The sequence below is a fragment of the Furipterus horrens genome, unplaced genomic scaffold (assembly GCF_987537825.1).
Source record: "Furipterus horrens unplaced genomic scaffold, mFurHor1.1.pri manual_scaffold_2, whole genome shotgun sequence".
Lineage (NCBI taxonomy): Eukaryota > Metazoa > Chordata > Mammalia > Chiroptera > Furipteridae > Furipterus > Furipterus horrens.
Genome location: NW_028327172.1, coordinates 91,095,335 through 91,118,385, shown reverse-complemented (window position 1 = coordinate 91,118,385; position 23,051 = coordinate 91,095,335). Strand labels below are relative to the sequence as shown.

Genomic DNA, 23,051 nt, shown 5'->3' with positions numbered 1-23,051 from the left:
AAACGTACCAACATCCAAATCATAGGGATGCCAGAAGAAAAGGAAAATTAAGAACTTGAAAATGTATTTGAAAAAATAATGAAAGAAAACTTCCCTAATTTGGTGAAGGAAATAAGACATACAAATCCATGAAGCACAAAGAGTCCCAAACAAGTTGGACCCAAAGAGGACCACACCAAGATAAATTATAATTAAATGCCAAAGGTTAAAGATAAAGAGAGAATCTTAAAAGCAGCAAGAGGAAAGAAGAGAGTTACCTACAAAGGAGTCCCCATAAGACTATTTGTTGATTTCTCAAAAGAAACTTTGCAGGCAAGAAGGCGCTGGCAAAAAGTATTCAAAGTTATAAAAACGAGGGACCTACAACCAATATTACTCTATATAGCAAAGCTGTCATTTAGGGCAGAAAAAGTGCTTCCCAGACAAGGTAAAGCTAAAGGAGTTCATCATCACCAATCCCTTATTATATGGAATGTTAAGGGACTTATTTAAGAAAAAGAGATCAAAACTATGAGCATTAAAATGACAACAAACTCAGAACTATCAACAACTGAATCTAAAAAATAAAAGCAAAAACAAAAACAAACTAAGTAAACAACCAGAACAGGAACAGAATCATAGGTATGGAGATTATTTGGAGGGGTATCAGCTGGGAGGGAAAAGAGGGATGATGGGGAAAATGGTGCAAGGATTAAGATGCATAATTAGTAGGAACAAAATAGGATGATGTTAAGAATACTATAGGAAAGGGAGAAGCCAAAGAGCTTACATGCATGACCCATGGACATGAACTAATGGTGGTGGTGGGGTTCTGGAGGGAAGCATGTTACCAGGAAGAAGGGGCAAAGGGGAAAAAATGGTGCAGCTGTAATAGCATAATCAATTTAAAAAACAAAACAAAACAGTAGATCTCTGGTAGTCCAACAGGCTGCCTAGGCCCAGATTGGTACATGATCTGACACAACCAGGGACAGATTCAGGAAGTGAAGATCAATCTAAGAAGTTTCAAAAAACAAGAAGAGTCACAAAAATGGGGAGACAGAGAAACAACCCCCAATAAAAGGAAAGGTGGAATCCTCAGAAAGAGCGCTAAATGAAAAAGAGGAAAGCAAACTGTCAGACATGAAATTCAAAACATGGATTATAGGGAAACTCAATGAGCTCAGTGAGCTCAAAGAAAACTACAAAGGACTCCAGGGAAACTACAAGAAACTTACTGAGAATAACACTAGCATGAAAAAGGACATAGAAGCTATCAATAAGTGTCAGGAGGAAATGAAGAATACCGTTTCTGAATTGAAGAACACAGTAGAAGGAATTAAAAGCAGGCTAGAGGAAGCAGAGAATAGGATCAGTGAGCTGGAGGACAATGCAGAAAAAAATTCCCAGACAGTGCAAAAAAAACAAGAAAAGACTGAAAAAGAATGAAGAGGTTTTAAGAGAGCTGCAGGACAACATGCAACATAATAATATTTGTATCATAGGAATACCAGAAGGAGAAGAAGAAGAGCAAGGAATAGAAAACCTATTTGAAAAGATAATGACAGAAAACTTCCCTAAGTTGATGAGAGAAAAAGTCATGCAAATACAGGAAGTGCAGAGGGTCCCAATGAAGATGAACCCCAATAGGCCCACTTCAAGACACATCATAATTAAAATGGCAACATTGAAAAACAAAGAGAGAATCCTAAAAGCAGCAAGAGAGAAAAAGCTAACAACATACAAGGGAGCTCCAATAAGACTAGCATTAGATTTCTCAACAGAAAAACTACAAGCCAGAAGGAAGTGGCAAAAAATATTCCAAGCAATGAAAAACAAAGGCCTACAACCAAGAATACTCTACCCAGCAAGGCTCTCATTAAAAATGGAAGGTGAAATAAGGAGTTTCCCAGACAAAAGAAGATGAAAAGAATATATCTCCACCAAACCAGCAGGATAAGAGATGCTAAAGGATCTGCTTTAAGAAGATGAAGAAACAGAGACAGACAGACAGGAACACAAGTATAAAGTGGAAAAATAACCATGAATAAGTACCTATCAATCATAACCTTAAATGTAAATGGATTAAATGCAAAAATCAAAAGACATAGGGTAGCTGAATGGATTAGAAAGCATGACCCACATATATGCTGTCTACAAGAGACCCACCTTAGAACAAAAGATCTACACAGACTGAAAGTGAAGGGATGGAAAAAATTATTCCAAGCAAATGGACATAAAAAAAAAAGCTGGGGTAGCAATACTTATATCAGACAAAACAGATTTCACAGCAAAGGCCATAAAAAGAGACAAAGAAGGGCATTTCATAATACTTAAGGGACAAATCCATCAAGAAGATATAACCCTGGTAAAACATATATGCACCAAACATAGGAGCACCAAAATATGTAAGGAAAATTTTGAAAGACTCAAGAAGGATATAGACTGCAACACACTGATAGCAGGGAACTTTAACACCCCAAGGTCAACAATGGAAAGATCTTTCAAGCAAAGAAACACCAAGGATATTGAAGCATTGAACAACACTCTAGATCAAATGGACTTAATTGATATATATAGAACTTTTCATTCCCAAAGAAGCAAAACATACATTCTTTTCAAGTGCACATGGAACATTCTCAAAGATAGGCAGCATGGCAGGAACAAAACTGGCCTCAACAAATTCAAGAAAATTGAAATTATATCAAGCATCTTTCAGATCAAAATGGCTTGAAACTGGAAATAAACCTCAAGGAAAAAACTCAAGAACATTCAAACTCATGAAGAATGAATAACATGCTATTAAAAAATGAATGGGTTAACAATGATATCAAGGAAGAAATCAAAAAGTTTCTGGAAACAAATGACAATGAACACACAACAACCCAAAACTTGTGGGTGAAAGCAGTCCTGAGAGGAAAGTTCATAGCAATACAGGCCTACCTAAAAATGGATAGAAGAATCTCACATAAAAATATCTAACCCTACAGCTACAAGAATTAGAGGAACAACAACAAACAAAGCCCAGAGAAAGTAGAAGGGAGGAAATCATCAAGATCAGAGCAGAATTAAATGACATAGAGACTAAACAAACAATTCAAAATATCAATAAAACCAGGAGCTGGTTCATTGAAAAGATCAACAAAATTGAAAAGCCTTTAACCAGGCTCATCAAGAAAAAAAAAAAAAAGGCCCAAATAAATAAAATTAGAAAAAAAAGAGGAAAAATCACAACTGATATCACGGAAATACAAAGGATTGTAAGAGATTACTATGAACAATTGTATCACAAGAAATCTGACAACCTAGATGAAATAGAAAAATTTCTAGAAGCATAAAATCTTCCAAAACTGAATCAAGAAGAAGCAGAAAGTCTGAATAGACCAATAACAGCTAGTGAAATTGAAGCAGTAATCAAAAAACTCCAGGCACACAAAACCCTGGACTAGATGGCTTCACTGGCGATAATTACAAAACATTTAGGAAAGAACTAACTCCTATCCTTCTCAAACTCTTCCAAAAAATCCAAGAAGAGAGAAGACCCCCAAACTCTTTCTATGAAGCCAGTATTACTCTAATTCCAATACCAGGTCAAGACACAACAAAGAAATAAAACTGCAGGCCAATATCGCTGATGAACATAGATGCTAAAATCCTCCACAAAATATTGGCAAACTGGATCCAGCAACACATGAAAAAGATCATACACCACGATCAAGTGGGATTCATCTCAGGGATGCAAGAATGGTTTAATATTCTCAAATCAATAAACATAATACACCACATAAGCAAAATTAAAGACCAAAATACATGATCATATCAATAGATGGTGAAAAAACATTTGACAAAGTACAACATCCATTTATGATGAAAACACTCAGCAAAATGAGAATAGAGGGAGCATACCTCAACATAATAAAGGCCATGTACGAGAAACCTGAAGCCAACGTCATACCCAATGGGCCAAAACTGAAAGCATTCCCCCTGAGATCAGGAAAAAGACAGGGATGTCCACTCTCTCCACTCCTATTCAACATAGTCTTGGAAGTTCTAGCCAAAGCAATCATACAAGAAAAAGAAATAAAAGGCATCCAAATTGGAAAAGAAAAAGTAAAACTGTCATTATTTGCTGATGACATAATAGTGTACATAGAAAACCCTATAGACTCCACAAAAAAACTACTCAACCTAATAAGTGAATTTGGCAAAATAGCAAGGTACAAAGTCAATATTCAGAAATCAAAGGCATTTCTGTACACCAACAATGAAATATCAGATACAGAAACTAAAACAGAAAAATCACATTTACTATAGCAACAGGAAAAATAAAGTACCTAGGAATAAACTTAACCAAGGAGGTAAAAGACCTGTACTCAGAAAACTATATAACACTGAAGAAATAAATTAAGACAGATACAAATAAATGGAAGCATATACCACGTTAATGGATGGAAAGAATCAACATCATTAAAATGTCCATACAACCCAAAGCAATCTATAGATTCAATGCAATCCCTATTAAAATACCAATGCCATATTTCACAGACTAGAACAAATACTTCAAAAACTTATATGGAACAAAAAAAGACCCCAAATAGCTACAGCAATCTTGAGACAGAACTACATAGTAGGAGGGTCACAATACCTGATACCAAATTATACTACAAGGCCACGGTAGTCATAACAGTCTGGTACTGGCATAAGAACAGACATATAGGTCAATGGAAGATAATAGAGAGCCCAGAAATAAACCCACATCTATACGGTCAACTAATATTGGACAAAGGGGGAAGGAACATAAAATGGAGTGAGAAGAGCCTCTTTAACAAATGGTGCTGGGAGAACTGGACAGTGACATGCAAAAAAATGAAATAGACCACCAACTTACACCACACACGAGAATAAACTCAAGATGGATCAAAAACTTAAATGTAAGCCATGACACCATAAAAGTCCTAGACGAAAACATAGGCAGGAATATTTCAGATATCCCACGTAGCAATATTTTCACCAATATATCTCCTAAGGCAAGGGAAATAAAGGAAAGAATAAACAAGTGGGACTACATCAAACTAAAGAGTTTCTGCTCAGCAAAAGAAAACATCAGCAAGATGGACAGGAAGCAAACATATGGGAAAATATATTTGCCAATGATACCTCAGACAAGGGAATGATCTACAAAATATATAAAGAACTTATATGACTCAACACCAAGAAGACAGACAACCCAATTAAAAAATGGGCAAAGAACCTGAACAAACACTCCTCCAAAGAGGACATACAGAGGGTCCATAGGCATATGAAAGAATGCTCAACATCACTAGCTATCAGAGAGATGTAAATAAAAACCAAATGAGATATCACCTCACACCAGTCAGAATGGCCATCATCAACAAATCAACAAGCAACTTGTGCTGGTGAGGATGTGGAGAAAAGGGAACCCTAGTGCACTGTTTATGGGAATGCAGATTGATGCAGTCACTATGGAAAACAGTATGGAATATCCCCCCAAAAACAAAAATGGAACTGCCTTTTGAACCAGCTATTCCATTGCTAGGATTATATTAGAAGAATCCTGAAACACCAATTCGAAAGAACCTATGCACCCTTATGTTAATAGTAGCACTATTTATAATAGCCAAGTGCTGGAAACAACCTTAGGGCCCATCTGTAGATGAATGGATCAAAAAACTGTGGTACATTTACACAATGGAGTACTATGTAGCAGAAAGAAAGAAGGAACTCCTACCATTTGCAACAACATGGATGGAACTAGAGAGAATTATGCTTAGTGAAGTAAGTCAGGCAATGAAAGAAAAATACCATATGATATCACCTAATACAGGAAACTAATGAACAACACAAAGAAATGAGCAAAATTGAAGCAGATGCATGTAAAGAAGGAGTAGACTAACAGTGACAAGAGGGGAGGAGAGAGGGAATGAAGTGGGGTAAGAAAGGGAAAGGTTTGGTCAAAGAACATGTATAAAGGACCAAATAAAAGTTTTTTTTTAAATAAAATAAATAAAAATAAATAAGTCCTGGCTGGTGTGGCTCAGTGGATTGAGTGCCAGCCTGCGAAACTAAGGGTCACTTGTTTCATTCCCAGTCAGGACACGTGCCTCATTTGTGGGCCAGGTCAACCACAATGTGCATGCAAGAAGCAACCACACATTGATGTTTCTCTCCCTCTTTCTCCTTCCCTTCCCCTTTTTCTAAAAATAAAATGAGTAAAATCTTAAAAATATAATAATAAAAAAAAAGAAACATCAGTTTCAAACTCTCACTGTGACCTTGGGAATGTCATTTCCTTTTTCTAACCCCAATCTCTTTCCTCATGAAATAGGAGACTAGAACTAGATCAAAGAATTTTAAAACATTTGGCAGCAAAACACTGTTTTCAAATAAGAACTAATTAACAGGTGACATTTATTGAGCATTGACTATGTACCAAGTTCTGTAGTAAACATTTTAAATACATGACATCATTTAATCCTCAAAATCGCCCTATGAGTAGGTGCTCTTATTAGTCCTATTATACAGATGAGGAAAGTTGAATATCAAAGGGGTTAATCAACTCCTCCAAGGTTACTGATTAGTAACTGAAACCCATGTCCATTCACCAGCTAAGGCTGTTCATACCCACACCATGCTATCTCCAAATAAACCTTGTAAGGAGTTGATACTGAAACTCAAGGGTAAAAAAGGACCTTTAGATTTTCCAGAACTATAAATATCCTCTAGTTTCATTGACTCTGTCTCATCTAAGCACTGGGTGGTAGGAGGAGGGGATTAGTCCATTAGTTCTCTCCCCTTCTTCCTGCCATTACCCTACTTCCTGAGAAGTGAAGACAAATTTGAGTCATGATGGATACCAGGAGACCACTCTGGGTTCAAGTGACAGACTACCTGGGTGGGCTTTTGGTGAAGTGACCACTAAGCTTTGATAGCTGTTCCTGGAGCCCTTAGCCGAAACATGCTTCCTGCTCCCAAATACAAATGAATATGACAGTGTGTTTGGCCACAAGTGAATGAATTCACAGGCCGGTCTGCTGAGGGGACAGTCTGTATTCCTAATTGAGTTTCTGTGGATTTGCTGCTGAGTTTTTGCCCCATCGTGTGGACACTTTGTTCTTCTGATAGTAATATTAACAAATAGTATTTCTCTGTGATAAGCCCTGTTCTAATTACAGAACAAATGTTGTTGACTCCTTTAATCCTCACAGCAACCCAGGACATAGGTACTATGATTACCTCCATTTTATAGCCAGGAAACTGAGCAGCGAGGTTACATATAACTAGTAAATAGAGAAGGTGGGATCTAAATTCAGACTCTAGCTCCAAAGTCTATGGTCTTAATGACTGCACCTTGGTAAGCTGAGGAACAAGGGTGTCTTTCCTAACACATTAGAGGAACTGAGGAGTACAGCAGTTCACATCAACGTGTCTTACAAATAATAACTGGCGTGTGCAAAGGATTAGAATATGTTCAGAGATCACAGCATCTTAGAGTTAGAAGTGACTTCAGAGACCCGCAAGTTCAAATTCTTCATCTAATGCACAAACTTAGGCCCAAAGATGGGAAGCTGAGATGAGTGGTCCAAGGGCACAGATTAGTGGTAGAGATGAATTCAGAATCCACCTGTCTTTACACCTCCTCGGCCAAACAAGAAAGCACAGACTGTCTCACCAATTTCACAGTCACCAGAGGGAGGTAGGACTGAGCCCAGAATCAGAACGCGCTCAACGGTCCTCATGAGCTCAAGCATCCTCAGGTCACTGAGAGGCAAACTGAGTCCAGGGACAGGAGAGGATAAAGACCCAGCTGGTTCATTCTAATACCCAGCCTACCCAGACCACAAGCAGATCTCCAGGGCCCTCACAGATAGGTAGGAGGAAGCCAGCTAAATGCTGCTTCCTATTTAATAACTTTGAGCCAGAGAAGACTTTTGCCAGCTATCTTAACTAACTTTTGTCCAAGCTTTCCTCCATAAGAAAACCTTAATCATCTTCATTTGAATTTCAAATGACTTCTCCCCCTCTCTGCCCCAACAGGCTTTGAGGCAGGGATATGGAAATTCACACTGAAGTATGGAAATCACCTCCCTATGCAAATCGGTTGCCCAGACCCTGTCATTATAGCTACCACTGAGCTTCCTCTCTCTTTTCAGCAACTCTCTCTGGCTTCCAGCCTGAGCAGGCTCCCAAAGGGGCAGGGTGGGGGTGGGGGTAATCCCCCTACTAGGGAGGCCTCACTGCAGGCAAGTAGGGTGCCCCTAGCCGAGGTGCCCCTAACTAAGGAAACCAGCAGGGCCCAGATCTGCCAGGCACCTGCCTGCACCTCTCTGGCAATCCTGGATTGGGCACACCCAAGTGAGGCCAAGAGCTGTCCTCCACCCTCCTCTGGGCTAATCCAAGGATGGGCTAGGTGGTGGGAGGAACATTCTGCAGTCTGGAGGACACATAGCAACACCCTTACTCTGGGGGCAGGAGAGGGGAGACCTAGGGGTCTTTGGAGGTGTCAGTGGCAGGAGGTGAAAAGCACGGCATAAAAATCTGTATGTAAAATGCCATGCAAATTAACACCTATTCTTTTTTGAGTCAGTTAGCACTGGTGCTTTTTGGGAGATGCCTGCAGCTCAGTTTCCCATGCTCCTGGCTTGGTACAAAGGCTGGACCGCCCTCCCTGAGTCTCCCATGGCCCTGTTGTTACCCAAGGAGCACCTTCCCCTCACCACCAGCACTGAGCACTAGTCCATGGATGTCCCAGGAGGGGACTTTGAAGTGTCAGTGGCTGAAGTCCCTAGAAATGAGATTCTGCCCCTGGCCTGCCCTGCCAGACCCTGAGGCTCCAGTAAGGGGGAAACAGCCTCAGCTGGGATGACCTTATACAGCTTCCCTTTGAAGGACACTAAGCTGACTCTTTCCCCTCCTCACGGACCAAAGGCTGTGGGGAGCAGGAGTGAGAGGGAAGCTGGACTAAGCTTCTCCCCTCAGCAACTCTTCCTAATGCTGGGTCATCCTTAGCAAAGCCCTTGCCTGGGGGAGGTATTTAAACTCAAGAGACCCGTCATCAAATGCTGACTGAGACTCCAGCTTCCCTTTTCCTGCCCCTCCTTTAGCTTCCCAAGGCCCCTCAAGGATCCAAGCCTGCCTTTGACACAGCAGCCTGGACCAGAAAGAAAGACTGCCAGTGGATTCACCCCTCAGCCTTTCCAGAGGGTGGGAATATTTTTTTTGAGTGTGAGTCTGTATGTGTGTGTATTTGTGTACTTGTAGGTTGGGGCAGAACAAAATGTAACTGCATTTCAGTTGCCTGGATTTGGGATGCTCCTGAAGACCTTAAGAAATCTTAATTTGGTTGAATTTACTTTAAATTCTTTTTCCACTTATTTAGCACTTTTCCACACCGGGTGTTCACTGCCCTAATTGTTTCTTGAGGAGGAGGATGGACCCAAGACACCAGAGGCATTTACTCACAGCTAGGGAGGAGGGGTGCTACAATTTTGGTGACTTAGTGAAGGGCTGAGGCCCAGAAAGCTACAGTCGCCTGAGTCTCTGGATGCTCCTCAATACCCAGTCTCTTAGCCTATGTGCAGGTGTTATCATTCCACCCCTGCCAGCAAAGGATATCCTGGAACCCCCTCTCCTGGTGGACCTCCTCTTGTCACTCCAACAATGCTCACAGTAAGAGTAGAAGGAATGTTAAGAAGGTCATGAGATGTACCCACGGTCAGTTGTAGCCATTGCTTCATGGATGCCAAAGGAAAGGGATATTCTGATATACACTGCAAACTACTCCAAGGCAGAGCACCTAAGTGTGCTCCACCATCTGAAGCTGGTCTGTGAACTGTCTACGAAGGGGTGAGACCAGATATGTACACACACTGAGAGTAAGAATTTAGAAATAGTAAGAGCACCCCAAGCACTTGATTAGTGGGCTCTCCCTGTTGATGCAAGTGTAGAGCAATTTGGGTCCTGCTGAATGAGTGTGGTGGGTGCCAGTTATGTGCCAATCCTGCACAGCTGACCAAGTACTGGTCTATGACATTCTGGAAGTACTGGTTCTGTACCCCAGATTGTTTGACAAGCAGTGCTCTAAGGAATGACAAGTGATGAAACTAAGTGGATCTCAAGTTGGTAAGAACAGCACGTGAGTGACCCCCACCAGGTCCCTCAATTTATTCCCTCTTAGGTTGAAAAGAAAGGGGGTCCATGTTCTTCTGGGGGCCAAAGAGATGGTAGGGAGGGGTAGTGGGAAGAGCTTTTCCTTCAATCGACCTCCAAAAGGAAGAGGAAGTGGTGTTAGGCAGGACTAGCCCAGCCTTCCACAGCTCATCTGAGCAGTATGGTCCTGCCTTGTCTACACTGTAGGCTTGGGTTTGAGACTCTATGAACAAAAAAGTAAAGTTTATGTGAGTTGTAAGTGGTGGTACAGGTGTGAGAGGTTGTTGCGGCTGTTTTATTTGCTAAGGCTCTCTGATTGCTAGAAGCACATAGGGGATTCCTGACAACACAGGCTGTTCTCCCAAGATCTCGAGCATACAGAGCCATAGTATGAAGCCTGTGTGGTCAATGAGACCTTCTAATCTCCCTGTCACAGAAAATGGAAACAATGTGGGATGGAAGCCACTCTGTATTGAGAAGGTTAAAATCAGAGGCAATGGGCTTATGCTGCAGCATGAGGATCCTTGGTAAGAGATAAGAAAGCACTACCAGGCACTGAGGATTATACCCTACCAGAATAGGTGGCCAAGAGAAATTGTGGGATTAGCTTTTCTTAAGAGTGGAGGACAGATAAGAGGGGAAAAAATCTCTAAGAATAGTAGATTCTTTTCATTTTCCAAAGATGGTTTTGAAATGTCTCCGAGGAAGAGAGGTATAGATAAGATGTCCTCTCAGAATCCTTACATCCTCAGGAATTCATATCAGTGCCTCCTGGATGTCTGAAGGGATTGTAGCTTCATTTTTCTCTTCCAGAAAGGTGAGGGATGGAATGGGTACATATTGAGGCACAGGATCAGAGTTAACAGGCTCAAATCCTGGGGACCACCTAGCCCACCCCCTTCATTCTACTTCTGTAGCACTTTTCTCCCCACATCACAGGTAGAAAACTCAAGTCCAGGGCACAAGCAGGTTTGTCTTAAATCATTCAGTGACAGAGCTCTTTATTTATATCCTGAAGGTTTCCAATAATTATCAACCTAATGATAGATTGTATTTGTAATGTATACACTTTACAAAGTGCTTTCACACCCTCTATGTCATTCAATTAAAAACTGGAGGGTGTATGTGTGTGTATGTACACATGTGCCTCACTTAGAAAAGGCTGTCAATAGGAGACTCTTCTACACTTCCCTCCAACTCTTCCCTTACCCCAAGTACTTCCTAGATTTCTCCTGTCTTCTCTGTCCTTGAAAGAATACTTTTATTTAATAAGTATTTGCATTGAAAAACCACATTCATTTCTACAGTTTTCTGCCTGTTTCTGCCTGGATCCTCACCTTTGGGTCATGATGACACACATTTTCTCTCTCCTCAACTTGTTTTCTTGGGAACTCAGTACAGGTGGAGACAGGAGGCCCCAAAAACGCACTGGCTGAGAAGGACTTTCTAGTCTTGGGTCAGATACTCATTCTCTCTCTGGGATCTTACAAGAATCATGTCTATTCCTTCATAAAGCCATGTTGAAAGTTCCCAGGGTTAAGTGAAGACTTTCTGCACAGGTTGCCCAGAAAGCTAACTCACCTCGGTGATCCTTCTAGAGAGTGTGACAGGTGTTAGTCCTTCTACCACACAGACAAGACAGTGGAAGCTGAAGAGGAAGGGCAGCAAGAAGGGACAATTGACAAAGCCCAGTCCTTCCTTATTCCTAGCTCTCCTTTTCTTCCTCTGGGCTCTCCTCAGAGTCCTTTTTTCCCAGATCTCTGAGTAGGACAAGGGTGCTAAGGCATTTGTTCCATTGTCATTTGAGTTTGCAACCCCACCCCACACCCCTTGTCAAAAGGGGTGATGGAGTAGGAGGGAGCTGGTGTATTGGTGAGTCTGTTTCAGGATAAAAGATGGGAAGGAGAAAGTTCTCTGATGCTAGATTCTAACCCTCCACAGAAGGGAGAGAGGTGACCCCAGCCCTTTCCCTCTCCTCCTCAACAAACATATTTTGGTCCCACATAGGGCTCTGCCTCCTGAACTAGATCAACCCACCTTCCATGCACTTTGCTGACCTCTAACTCTTGTCATCGGTGCCACCAACTATAATTTTGCCATCTCCCCTGCTGCTGCCACTCTTCTGTATCCTCTGTCTCTGGTTCCTCATGTTGGTCCCCAATCTTCCCACCACCATCTTTGAATAAAAGTCACTAGAAAGACCCAGGTTTAATTTTGTCATTTACTAGGTATGGGATATTGAGAAAATCAGCTAATATTATTTCTCGTTACCATCCTCAACTCCCTCATCTGTGAAGCAGGATACAATATCTACACTCACAAAATTGATGTGAAGGCCAAAAGCATTGTGTTTGAGTGTGCTCTTCCAGACACAAGTTGGTACTGTTATCCACTCCACCCTGGGATTCCTGCACTGAAATAAAGGCCCTGTGAGGACAGGACTATTTCTTCATCTTTCTGAGCCCAAGGTAGAGAGGGAGAGTTTGGCACTGAGAAAAGCCTACACATAAATGCAGAGTGTGGAAACTGATGGGAGAGAATTTGGAAAAATGGAACGGTATATACACCTTTTAAAATTTAGCCCTTAGAGATTATACAAATACCTTCTTTATGAGAAGAAAAATAAAGGTCCAGATGAGGAAACACTTGCCCAATAGTCTGCAAGGAGATCATGGCAGAACCTGGAGTTAGACAGGCCTGAGTTTGATTCCTAGTTAGAAGCTGTGTGACCCTGGGGAAGTTATTTTCTCATTCTGAGCCACAATTTCCTCATTGGTAAAAAAAACAGGAATTGTAAGAACAAAAAATGAGATTACGTATGTAAAGTTTGGGGTACATATATATGTGCCTGGGTATGAGGAGGAGGCTCCATGAATGTAACTGCTCTTTCCCTCCTTTCACCAGATTTGTTCTACTCTGAGTTTGAGGCTGTGCTGAAACCAGTGTGACCAAAAGTCATAAGGTTAGCTGCTTGGGTATGTGGGGGTTGTCAGTGACATACCTGGAGGCTTCTGAAATGTGTGTTGCGTATATCTTTATCAACCACTCAATTGAGAATAACAACAAAAAATGCTGTCAGCATCCAAAATGAAGGAGAAGTAACAACAGATAAGGAGGTAAAAGGAAGTCACCGAAAAGCTGATAGTACAGAAATCTAGAAACAGCTTGGCTCCAGTCCTCTGAAGAGTATAGAAAGAACACTGAATTGGGGATTGGGAGCCTCCTCTGGTCCTTAATGCTGTCATACTCTGAGGTCATGGGCAGTTTGTCCTCCATCCATGCTTCAACAAATGAATAGGCAGAAAGAAAGGGAAAAAAGACCTTCCCTGCCAGGCCTCTACAAACCAGGATGTCTATGTCTGCACCTGAGAATGATTTCCTTTGGCATCTAGGCCACTGTGGATGGGAAAAGTCACTTTCTTTCCCAGCTCCCCCACAACTTGTGCCTTTTGAGAATTTCACACAATACAGAGAGTGATCTCAGGGTGCTAGGGCTTTCTAGGTCATCTTAGTTTATAGTTCCTTTAAACCAGACACAAACTACACCTTAGTTCATGCACTGCTGGGAAGGGGAATCTGCCTTTTAAAAATCCAAAGAAAGCCATTAAACCAAGTTAATAACCACTGTGACTCATAATAAGCTCTCCTCTGTAAAAAAATGAGTCAGAATGACCTTCCAGGAAGTTTGGTTACTTTAATTAGCTACCTCTTTTTTTTTTGCCCTTAAAAACAAGCAATAAGTTGGTGATCACCTTAGTGTGGATGTTACCAGCCACTGAACTGAGCCTCATAAGTGAAAGACCAGGGGTGGAGAAGTTCCAGACAGCGTGGACTTCATGGTCTCCTTGGAGGTAAGGAGCCACTAGAATCCTTTACTAAATGGTGAAAGGAGAAAAATCAACCTCCAGGGCTGACACACTTGGCTTGAATGAAGGAGAGAAGGGCACCCCAGCTACCCACATCCCCAAAGCTCTAAGTACTGATGTTTACTCTGTATATTACAGAATCACATAATCCTAATGATGTCATTAGAGGTAATGATGATCACAGCTGCCATGTGCCAAGCACTGTGCCAAGGCCTTTAAACATAATCTCAGCTAACTCTCAACCCATTCTCGAAGATGTGCATTAATTGTCCCCCTTTACAGAAGAGACAAGGTTAAATTAACTTATCAGATCATGCAACCAGTAAGCAGCAGAGCTGTGATTTTTATCTCAGGTCTGTTTGATTCTAAATCCACTCTTCAAAGGTCATCTGTTCCTGCCTCCTAAGGAGGCAAAGTGGCTGGTTTAAGGTCACATATTGAATTGGCAGTAACCCTGGGATGATGGTCAAATTCCAAAAGTCTCAGCTTATATCTGGATTTTTTCTCCTTAGGATCTGGTCTGTACATAGCTCCCACAGTCCCAGATAGGAGGCCAGAATTTGCTTGGATTGTCAGTAATGCTTTAACCTTCTTAATCCCAACCCAGGATCTGAACTCCCTCCCTCTCCTGGTTCACCTTTTGGGGTTCTGTGTGTAGCTCCTTCTTATCCCCCAACATGATCACCATGACTTTGTCATGTAACTAGTAACAGAGCATGAGTTCCATGATTAGAACTATTGAGAAATCTGGGATTAAAAGGCTCTAGTCCCCATCTATTAAAGACAGCCTGCTAAGTGTGGTCTTCTTCCCACATGGATATTCTCTTAGCTGTGCCCCCATGTACCTGGGGCAGTATACCTGGCCCAGGTGAACAGAGTTGGTTCCAGCCAGCCAGTAAAGGGTGACCAAACTTCTGAATCCTGGCTTTTAGACTTGAAGTTTTCCCTAGGATAGTGTCCTTGAGCCTAGACTACACCTATCAGTCTCCAGCCAGACTGGAGTTTTTGAGATTGAAAAGAATTTTCTTCTCAAATAAGAGGAACAGGTGTCCCACCCCACAGAACCTTAGGGAAATATACTCATCTAATAATTCAATTGCAAAATGGATACAAATGGCTCATATTCTCCTAGTTAAGCTGTCCGTATACATAAATCAAAATAAGAAGCCTGTAGCTCTACCTGTGCAAATAGATATTGTTTTAATATTAAATTTTGGACAGAAAAGTTTATGGTAAATGCATCCTGCTGATGCCCCACTCCTCATGACCCCAATTATTTCTGTCCTTTATTTCAAGACTTTTAGCTTTAAGAGTGGAACTAGGCTGCACCTGAAGACCTAGGAAAAGATTTTAGCTCTGTGAGGCTTCAATTTTCTTCCACTTCTAATTTCTACATCTCCAATGATCCAGATCAAAGACTAATTGAGGCCTTATTGGGATGCTATTAAAGTTATTTGGCGGTGTTAAAATTTATACTCACCTTTCTTTAAGTTATTTTTAAGTATATGGAGTTTTCAAAGCAAGGCTTGGACTATAGAGTTAAAAGAAGACAGGTATGAAACTTTCTTCTCAATTCTTCCCTGTCCTCTTTTTCTTCTTCATAAAGCCAAGTCATCTCCAGCCACCAACCCTTTTGCTCTAAGTCTATTTACCACCCACACGCACATAATTTGGAAGAGGAACATTTACACAGGGTGTCTTTCATTAGTTCCTTGATTAGAACTACTGAGAAATCTGAGATTAAAAGGCTCTAGTCCCCATCTACTAAAGACAGGTTCTGCCTCTGTCAGCCAGTAGCAGCTGGGAACACAACCTGCTGCTTTTAGGGGTGTTGGAATTTTGCATCAAGAAGTGAATCTTCTTCCTAAATTTTTTGTTTTGTTTTTAATGATCTGGCCTTTTTCTAGCCTAGTTCCAGATATTTTGTTCCACTGTAGACCAATATGTACTGTTCAAAGGTGGCAGTGTCATAGCCCATGTCTCTAAAGAATTCCTTCATTCCCTAAGAGCCAGCTTTTGGGTCTGATTGGCTAAAAGACCAAACAAAAGAGATACCACATTGTTTGAAGACTTTCAACAGCTTTTCCCCACCAGCTGTTTCCTTGTTCCGTTCCCCAGAAGAGGAGACCCTTACCTGTCTCCACCTGGCTGACAGCACTGCAAACATCTGTGGAATCTGCTACATTCCCACTCATCTTGATATCTACAGGGAAAACAACTGATTTTAATAATAGGTGATGATTTTTCTTGCTATGACATATTTGGCTTTAAAAAATAATAATTTATTTATTTATTTGTTTATTTTATTTTTAGAGAGAGGGGAAAGAAGAAAGAGAGGGAGAGAAATATCACTGTGTGGTTGCCTCTCACTTGCACCCCCAACTGGGGACCTGACGTGCAACCTAGTTATATGCCCTGACTGGGAATCAAACCAGCGACACTTGGCTCACAGGCCGATGATCAACCCACTGAGCCACAGCAACCAGGGTTTGACATATTTGGCTTTAAGAGCAAAGATGAATGTGTAATTACAACAATCATCAGACTTTCAAATTCCTGATTCCTGAACACCCAAGTATTAGAATATTCATAAGCTCTGGGCACATATACCCTCCTCTCATGCTTGGCTCCTTTCCCTTGCCTTTAGTTTCCCTTTCTCCCATGCTACGGCTAGGTCTCTCACCTTTTGCATCATTCATCACCATATCCTTCTATCACCAGGCTCTGTTGGTAAAAAGTTAACAAGGGGAGGAATGTAGTGGGAGTAGGGGAGAATGCTTCCCATTCTTAATCCTCACTTCATTTTGGATTTGGGGAATTTGTTTTACTTTTTAATGTAACATAAGAAATATCCATCTTTCCTCCTTCTTTTATAATTACTCTACCCTGGAAGGTAAGAGTACCCTTGAACCAAGGCTTCACCATCTCACGTTTCTTCTCCAATTTTGCCTCTGTTCTCTGGGTCTCAGAGGTCAGCAGCTCACTCTCTAGGACTCAAATCCTAGGTCCTCTGTGGTCCTCCTTGGAGATATTACTCTTTTGGGGATCCTTACTTTCTCCCCTATACTTCCAATGTACTCAGTGAAAAAGGAATGGCAGGTGGGGCAGTGCCCTGAAGAGAGAGAAGACCTAGTCAGTGTCCTGGAGAGAGAGAAGACCTAGGCAAGGCCCATCTCAGCCCCCAAGTGCTATAAGTTTGGCTTCTCTGCACTGCTTTATTTCAATAAACGAAACATTTACCTACAACAGACAGCTGCCATCATCTAAGAGGCCCGCAAGTCTCCTCCAGAGTCAGAAGAGAGAAGGAAAGAGGCAACTTAAAACTAACTCACTCAATTACCCTCCTTATTAAACTACCCAAATACTGAAGCATTAAAGACAGATGAATATTCTATATAAATCGTGTTGAGCCTCATCCCCCACGCTCTTCTCTGGGATAGCATTTTAACTCTTTCAAACCAGATAGTCTTAGTGAGCCAATTCACATACCTGGTCACCAGCCAATCCCAGTTAAGCAGGCAGCCTTAATTTGCATGAGGTAATCAGGCAGCTGGCAGTCTGGCCACCCAGAGATCTGGAGATGATCAGGATGAGGGGAAAGGGTGGACCTCTGCTTCAGGGAAAATGAGGAGAAACCTACTTATTAGTTTTTTAGGGCAATAACGTGTGTGGCTATGGCAGATATTTAAATTGTGGCCTATGGGGTTATAATGACTACAGGATAGGAGGGGTGACTGTCCTGCCATGCAAGACAAGAGCTAGGGAGTCTTGAGGCTCTCTAGCCCTTAGAACATCCCAGAAGTAAGGGAGGAAGTAAGCAACCTTGAGAGCCACTGTGGTTTGAGTAATGTTTTTGAGACCTGCCCAATTGACAACTCCCATGCAAATACTTGGAACTCCATTCAGCCTCCCCAGACCTCCACCGTCCTGCATGGTCACAGACCTCTAGGGGAGACCCTGAAACCACACCCTGCCCCTGTTCCAGTGTACTACATTTAGGAAAGGATTTCTTGAGCCCAAGTCCTTCCTGCTGCAGTTTGGAATTCTCTGTATAGTCTGTCATGCATTAATATTCAGACTAACTAGTGTGGGCCACCTGGACACATCTGCAAAGGGCTTCTGCTGCTGCTCACCTTCACACCAATAGAAAAATGGGCTTTGCTTTATCCCATCCATAAGTACTACTCCTGGAGCTAGGCATGGTCTAACACAGATGAGCTCAGCTCTCACTTTTCCATAGGGATTCTTTGGCAGTGCTGAGAAAAAGTCAGAGACTGGTGGGAAAATATGGGAGGTGGAGAGTTCTCCTCTTGGTGACTTTTTAATACGCTTCAGTATCACCTGGAATTCAGAGAATGGTTTTAGTGGCAGAAAGACCTGGGTTTAATTCCAGTGCCATCGCTAACTAGCTGGCGGACCCTGGTCACATATTTGAACCTCAGTTTTCTTAACTAAAAAAAATTGGAATAAAGATAATTCCCAGACTTATTTGTGAGGAACAAATGAAAACTGCCTGGCACAAAGTAAGCATGTGATAAATGAATGAACTAAACAGATACTTAGGTTTTGATATTAGTCCCCTTCTCCTAGTACAATGAACAGCTTTAATTTTTTGTCTCATCACTATTATAATTTGTCTATTACCTGGGGAACCACTGGCATTCTCCAAATTCTGGTCCCATAGGAAAAATGCCCATGGGGACAGGAAGAGTTCAAGATACAGTAAGGCTGGAATGATGATCAGATTCTCTGAATCAGCTTATTTCAAACTCCTGGCATTTAAGAAGGTTAACTTTTTAGCAAAATCATAATTTTATGCCTATAACCCAAACTCTTTCAACACCCATCTCCTGCATTGCCTTTAAATATACCAAAAAGCGATCTTACTCATCCTTTCAGTGAGCTTAAAAGGTAGTCCTAATCATGTCTAAAAATAACTTTGAAGGAGTCAAAGGCCCCACAGTCTGTCAGGACATCTACTTGTTTGATGCAGCCATTATGGAAGCCACACTGACACTTCTGGATTAAACAGGGATTTGTGCCTGAATGGAGGGGAGGCTGAGATAATCTGTAAAACCTCTTCTAAATGCCATAAAGTGCTAAGATATTCACAACCTGTTCCTGTTGGGTAGGAGACTTAGGTTAATGGGTGGAACAACCTTTTGGGGTCTCAGCCTAAAAATGGGCCAACACCGAAACTCCCCAAGATGCCATAACCCTTCACCTGTCAGATAGCACTTGCAGGGGTGAGTGAGAGAGATGCAGGGTGCGGCCAGGCTTCTTGGCTGTTCTTATTTCAGTCACAACTGAGTAGACTCTTTACCATCACTCCCTTTCCTGGGGAGGCTCAGCTGCTCTATGTAAGAGTCCAGATATCAGACACAGACTTTCATCCGCCTGTCCAGCATCCCCACACTTCAAAGCTGGGGTAATTTGTTGGCAGCTGACCTTGCCCCTCCCTGTGCCTTGGCATGACACAGGAGTAGGTCCTCCTTACATATCTGTGAACCAGGATGTGTACGTGAGCCTGCAGGAACAAAGTCCAGGGGCAGCATTGCCCCTAGGCTACAGGCTGAGTGTCCACACTGTCTTGGGCCTCTGGGGAAAGCAGAGGGCCACCCTTCTCTCTCCTACTGTCCATCTTCATCTTTTTGAAAGGGACTGGAGCTCCCTCCTGATTTTCCCCTTCACACACCTGCTGATGGGGGCACTTCCTCCAGAGGGAATTCAAGGGACCCAAGCAATTCTCCTTCTGAGTCAGTCATTACTTCCACACTTTCCTGCAGGAGACTACTCTTCTTCAAGAGAAATCCACTTCATCTCACAATGAGGCTTTCCTACTCAAATGGTGCTCTTGGGCTGTAACTGGTATCAGTCTGTGACACTTAATCCCTCTTTCCCAGCCCTAATGGAAAACAGCTCACAGTGAGAAGGGCAGAAAAAGAGATGCCTGAGGCCAGCCAGGTGTCCCTCTCTGGCTGGCTTTTTACTGTTTTCCTCTGTCTTCTCTTCTTCCCCATTTGAATCTCTGACTTATTTACCCTTTTTCCTGTTTTTGACCTGGGAGAAGGGAGCCCTTCCTTGGCTGGGGTGCCCCCATGTGTGGTGACCTCAGGCCTGCTAAGGTGTTCCTGCTCCCATATGAGAGGTGTTCTATGAAATACAAACTGCCAAGGCCTCAGGCAGACTGATCATGGCTTTTACCCAGGTTTTCAGGGGCCACAGTGCTTGTGGACCTGTCTGATTGGTGGGCCCCACACCCTACTCTGTATGCTCCTGTTCCTCTCCTTCCACCACCCAAACTATTCCAGCAAATCAACTGCGGAGTCCCCAGGGACCCTGGGCTTGGAATTCACAGTAGAAGTGTTGTTTATAAAGAATCAGCATGATATAGGATTACTGTGAGGGGAAAAATAGAATGCCAAAGACCAAAGTTCCACTAAGAGGATCCTGGACTTAGAGATCCTAGAGAAGGGCCCATAATGAGACACTGCAGGAGGGATTCTTCCTCACAGACCCACAGCAGGGCCTACACTGAAAGACCCTACAAAGATGACCTGGACTGAAAGGACCATTGAGAAAACCCAGCAAAGAGAACCTTCAAGTGGAGATCCAGTTAGAGAGATTCCACAGAAATTCTCAAATTGTGAGAGCCCTCTGAGGTGCTCCTGAAGGGGAACCAAGCACCACAGAGGGGCCCAGACAGCCCTGAGGGAAGACAGACTAAAGCAGTGGGCTGGAGAAGGGAAGCAGGTAAATGCAGAGAGATGAATCACTCAAGGTAGATGGAGACTCAACCCTGAAGAGTCATGCCCACCTTAGTTTTATCTCAGTCTCCCCCTTAGTGAGACAGGTGTTGGGGCTTCTGAGAAGCATCAGCCTGGAGCTTCCTCCAAGGCCAAGGCATTGGTGGGGGGTGGGGGTGGCAGCTAGGCCCTCTCTCCTCAACCTCGCTGTTTTCTTAGAGACTCTCTTAGCCTCTAGACTGCTTCCCTGCTGTCTCACTTTCTCCTATTTCCCCCAGAGCAGTAGCCTCCATACACAATGAGGTGAAAAGAACCCAGGAAGTCTCTGATATTGACCCTAAAGAACTTGATACTGAGGTCCACCTTTCTGAATTCTGCTCCCATTCAAACCAAGGCCTTCTTGGTGGGAAATGAAGAAAGGAAAGCAGGAGATATGCCCCCAGGTATACTCAGCCCTGTGTTGGTGCCACAAGGTCTGGAAACAGATTGTTCTCAAATTTTGGATGACACAGTTGGTTCCTTTAACCTCACCTACCCTTCCAGGCAGGTCTTATGTCTGGAGAACTGTGCACCCTACGGCTCTGTGTGCACTCACTGCTGCTTGTTTTCAGGATTGGTGGGCCCCAGGAAGGACCAAAGCCTCTGGCATGCTCTACTCCTTGGGGTGGATTGGAAAAACTGCCTCCCTCAACTTTTCCTCCTTTCTCATTCGTAAAGGAGAGCAGGTAACAAAATTCCCATCAACAGTGCTGAAATCCTAAATGAAGGTCATTGGGTGCTGCCCCTTTTGAGAGGCAAATTGATGTTTGAAATGGCCAAATTCAGTTTAGTTTTCTTTACCTTGAAACTGTCCTCTGCTCAGGTCCTCAGACTTCCAGAAGGCCTACCCTACCACCAAGCCCAATCCTTCAGGAATAGTAACTCCTGCCCTGACTCAGCTGTGGAAGAAAGGATCATCAGGGTGCCCACATACCATTCACAAAGGAAAAACCGACTCCTGGAAAAGTTTTCCCATCTGCTAGGTTCCCACTCCTGAGGAAAGGAGGGCATGGTATCTGAATACATGTGACACTGAGAACAAAGAATGTGTCTCTCACCACTCCCTCTTGGAAACAGAGATGCAAGCACTTATTCTACACGTCCCGTACAGGGGTCCCACAGAGTTCCTGACAGGAGCCCCCCTCCACCCCATGCACTGAATCTATAGCATTGCTAAGACCCACAGAGCATGTGGGTGGGCACAATTTCACACATAGGGTCTGCTCCACCACCTCTCTCATCTCACACGGGGACAAGTAGACTTACCTCTGATACACATGGACACATGCTTCCATAAGCCCTAATCAATACATGGTGGCATGACACCTGCCCCAGGTGTGCCTCTGTAATTGCCCTGCCCCACTCACTTCTAGCCATCTCCAACCCCCTAGCCCATGCCCAGACCTTACAGTTACCCACTTCGTCTTTATTTCACATAAAAGCCCAGGACACCAAACACATAACATAATGGATACCCATATTTTCCTCACTTATATGCTCCCAGGTCCACATCCCTGGCTGTGTGAATGAACCACATTTCTGCAATCATTGAATAAGGCTACCTCAATGAGACACAGGAGTTCGGCATACCCAAGTCCCATACATCTGCTACTCTCCAAATTGGAGGCTTCAGAAGCTCTCCCACTCCCCATCCCAAAGCCCCCACCTTCATTCTTTTTCAAGGTCCCCCCAACATCGACCTCCCCACATCCGCCCTAAGGTGACCAGCTATCCACACTGCCCTCTCCTGGCCACCTGGAAATAAGACCCCCTAGAATGGTGGCCCTCTCCCTTGACCCTTCCCGCCGTGACTACTCAGAGCTCACTTCCTCCTCCCTCACCTGTGTGCAGAAGTTCCAGATTCACCATCGTGCCCAAGGCGGCAAAACAAGCGCCCCCGCAGGCTCCTCGCATGGGCCCCAGCCGACCCCCTTGCGAAGCCAGGGTCTCCTTCCTCCGTCCCTCAGCCGCTGCCGCCGTCGCCGCGCACTCAGCTTCTCCCACCCGGGCAGTACTCAGCGGGGCCAGGACTGTCACTTGCCCCAGGTGAGCCAGCCGCGCAGCCGGGGCGGGGGCCGTCGGCCACGCCCCCCCCCTGGCAGGGCTCGGGCTCCTGGCCCCCGGCCCAGGCAAAGTAGCGATTTGCATAAGAGGAGCCAGGGGGCCTGGGGAGGGGTAGTGGGTGCTGCCGGGGCGGGTCCTGACCCAGAGAAGCACCTGTATGCCCAGCCCAGCCTGGGGGGCCTCTCTGCCC

General features: G+C 43.4%; 1 protein-coding gene across 14 annotated transcripts in view; it reads right to left on the bottom strand.

Moving 5' to 3' along the window:
• The window catches only part of POU2F3 (POU class 2 homeobox 3), a 111,201-nt gene extending 88,354 nt beyond the window's left edge, over positions 1–22,847 (bottom strand). For 5 of the 14 annotated variants that reach the window (XM_090266130.1, XM_090266135.1, XM_090266121.1 and 2 more), the window contains exons 1-2: positions 22,639–22,847; positions 16,147–16,215 (exon numbers count right to left, since the gene is read on the bottom strand). In XM_090266130.1, the coding sequence (XP_090122256.1) occupies positions 16,147–16,215; positions 22,639–22,711 (142 nt within the window). In that variant the 5' untranslated portion in view covers positions 22,712–22,847. Of the gene's footprint in view, positions 1–16,146; positions 16,216–16,695; positions 16,737–17,501; positions 17,623–18,145; positions 18,354–22,638 lie in introns of those variants that run through there. The other 9 variants (XM_090266127.1, XM_090266131.1, XM_090266126.1 and 6 more) reach the window with 7 other exon arrangements.
• Positions 22,848–23,051: the final 204 nt, after the last annotated feature.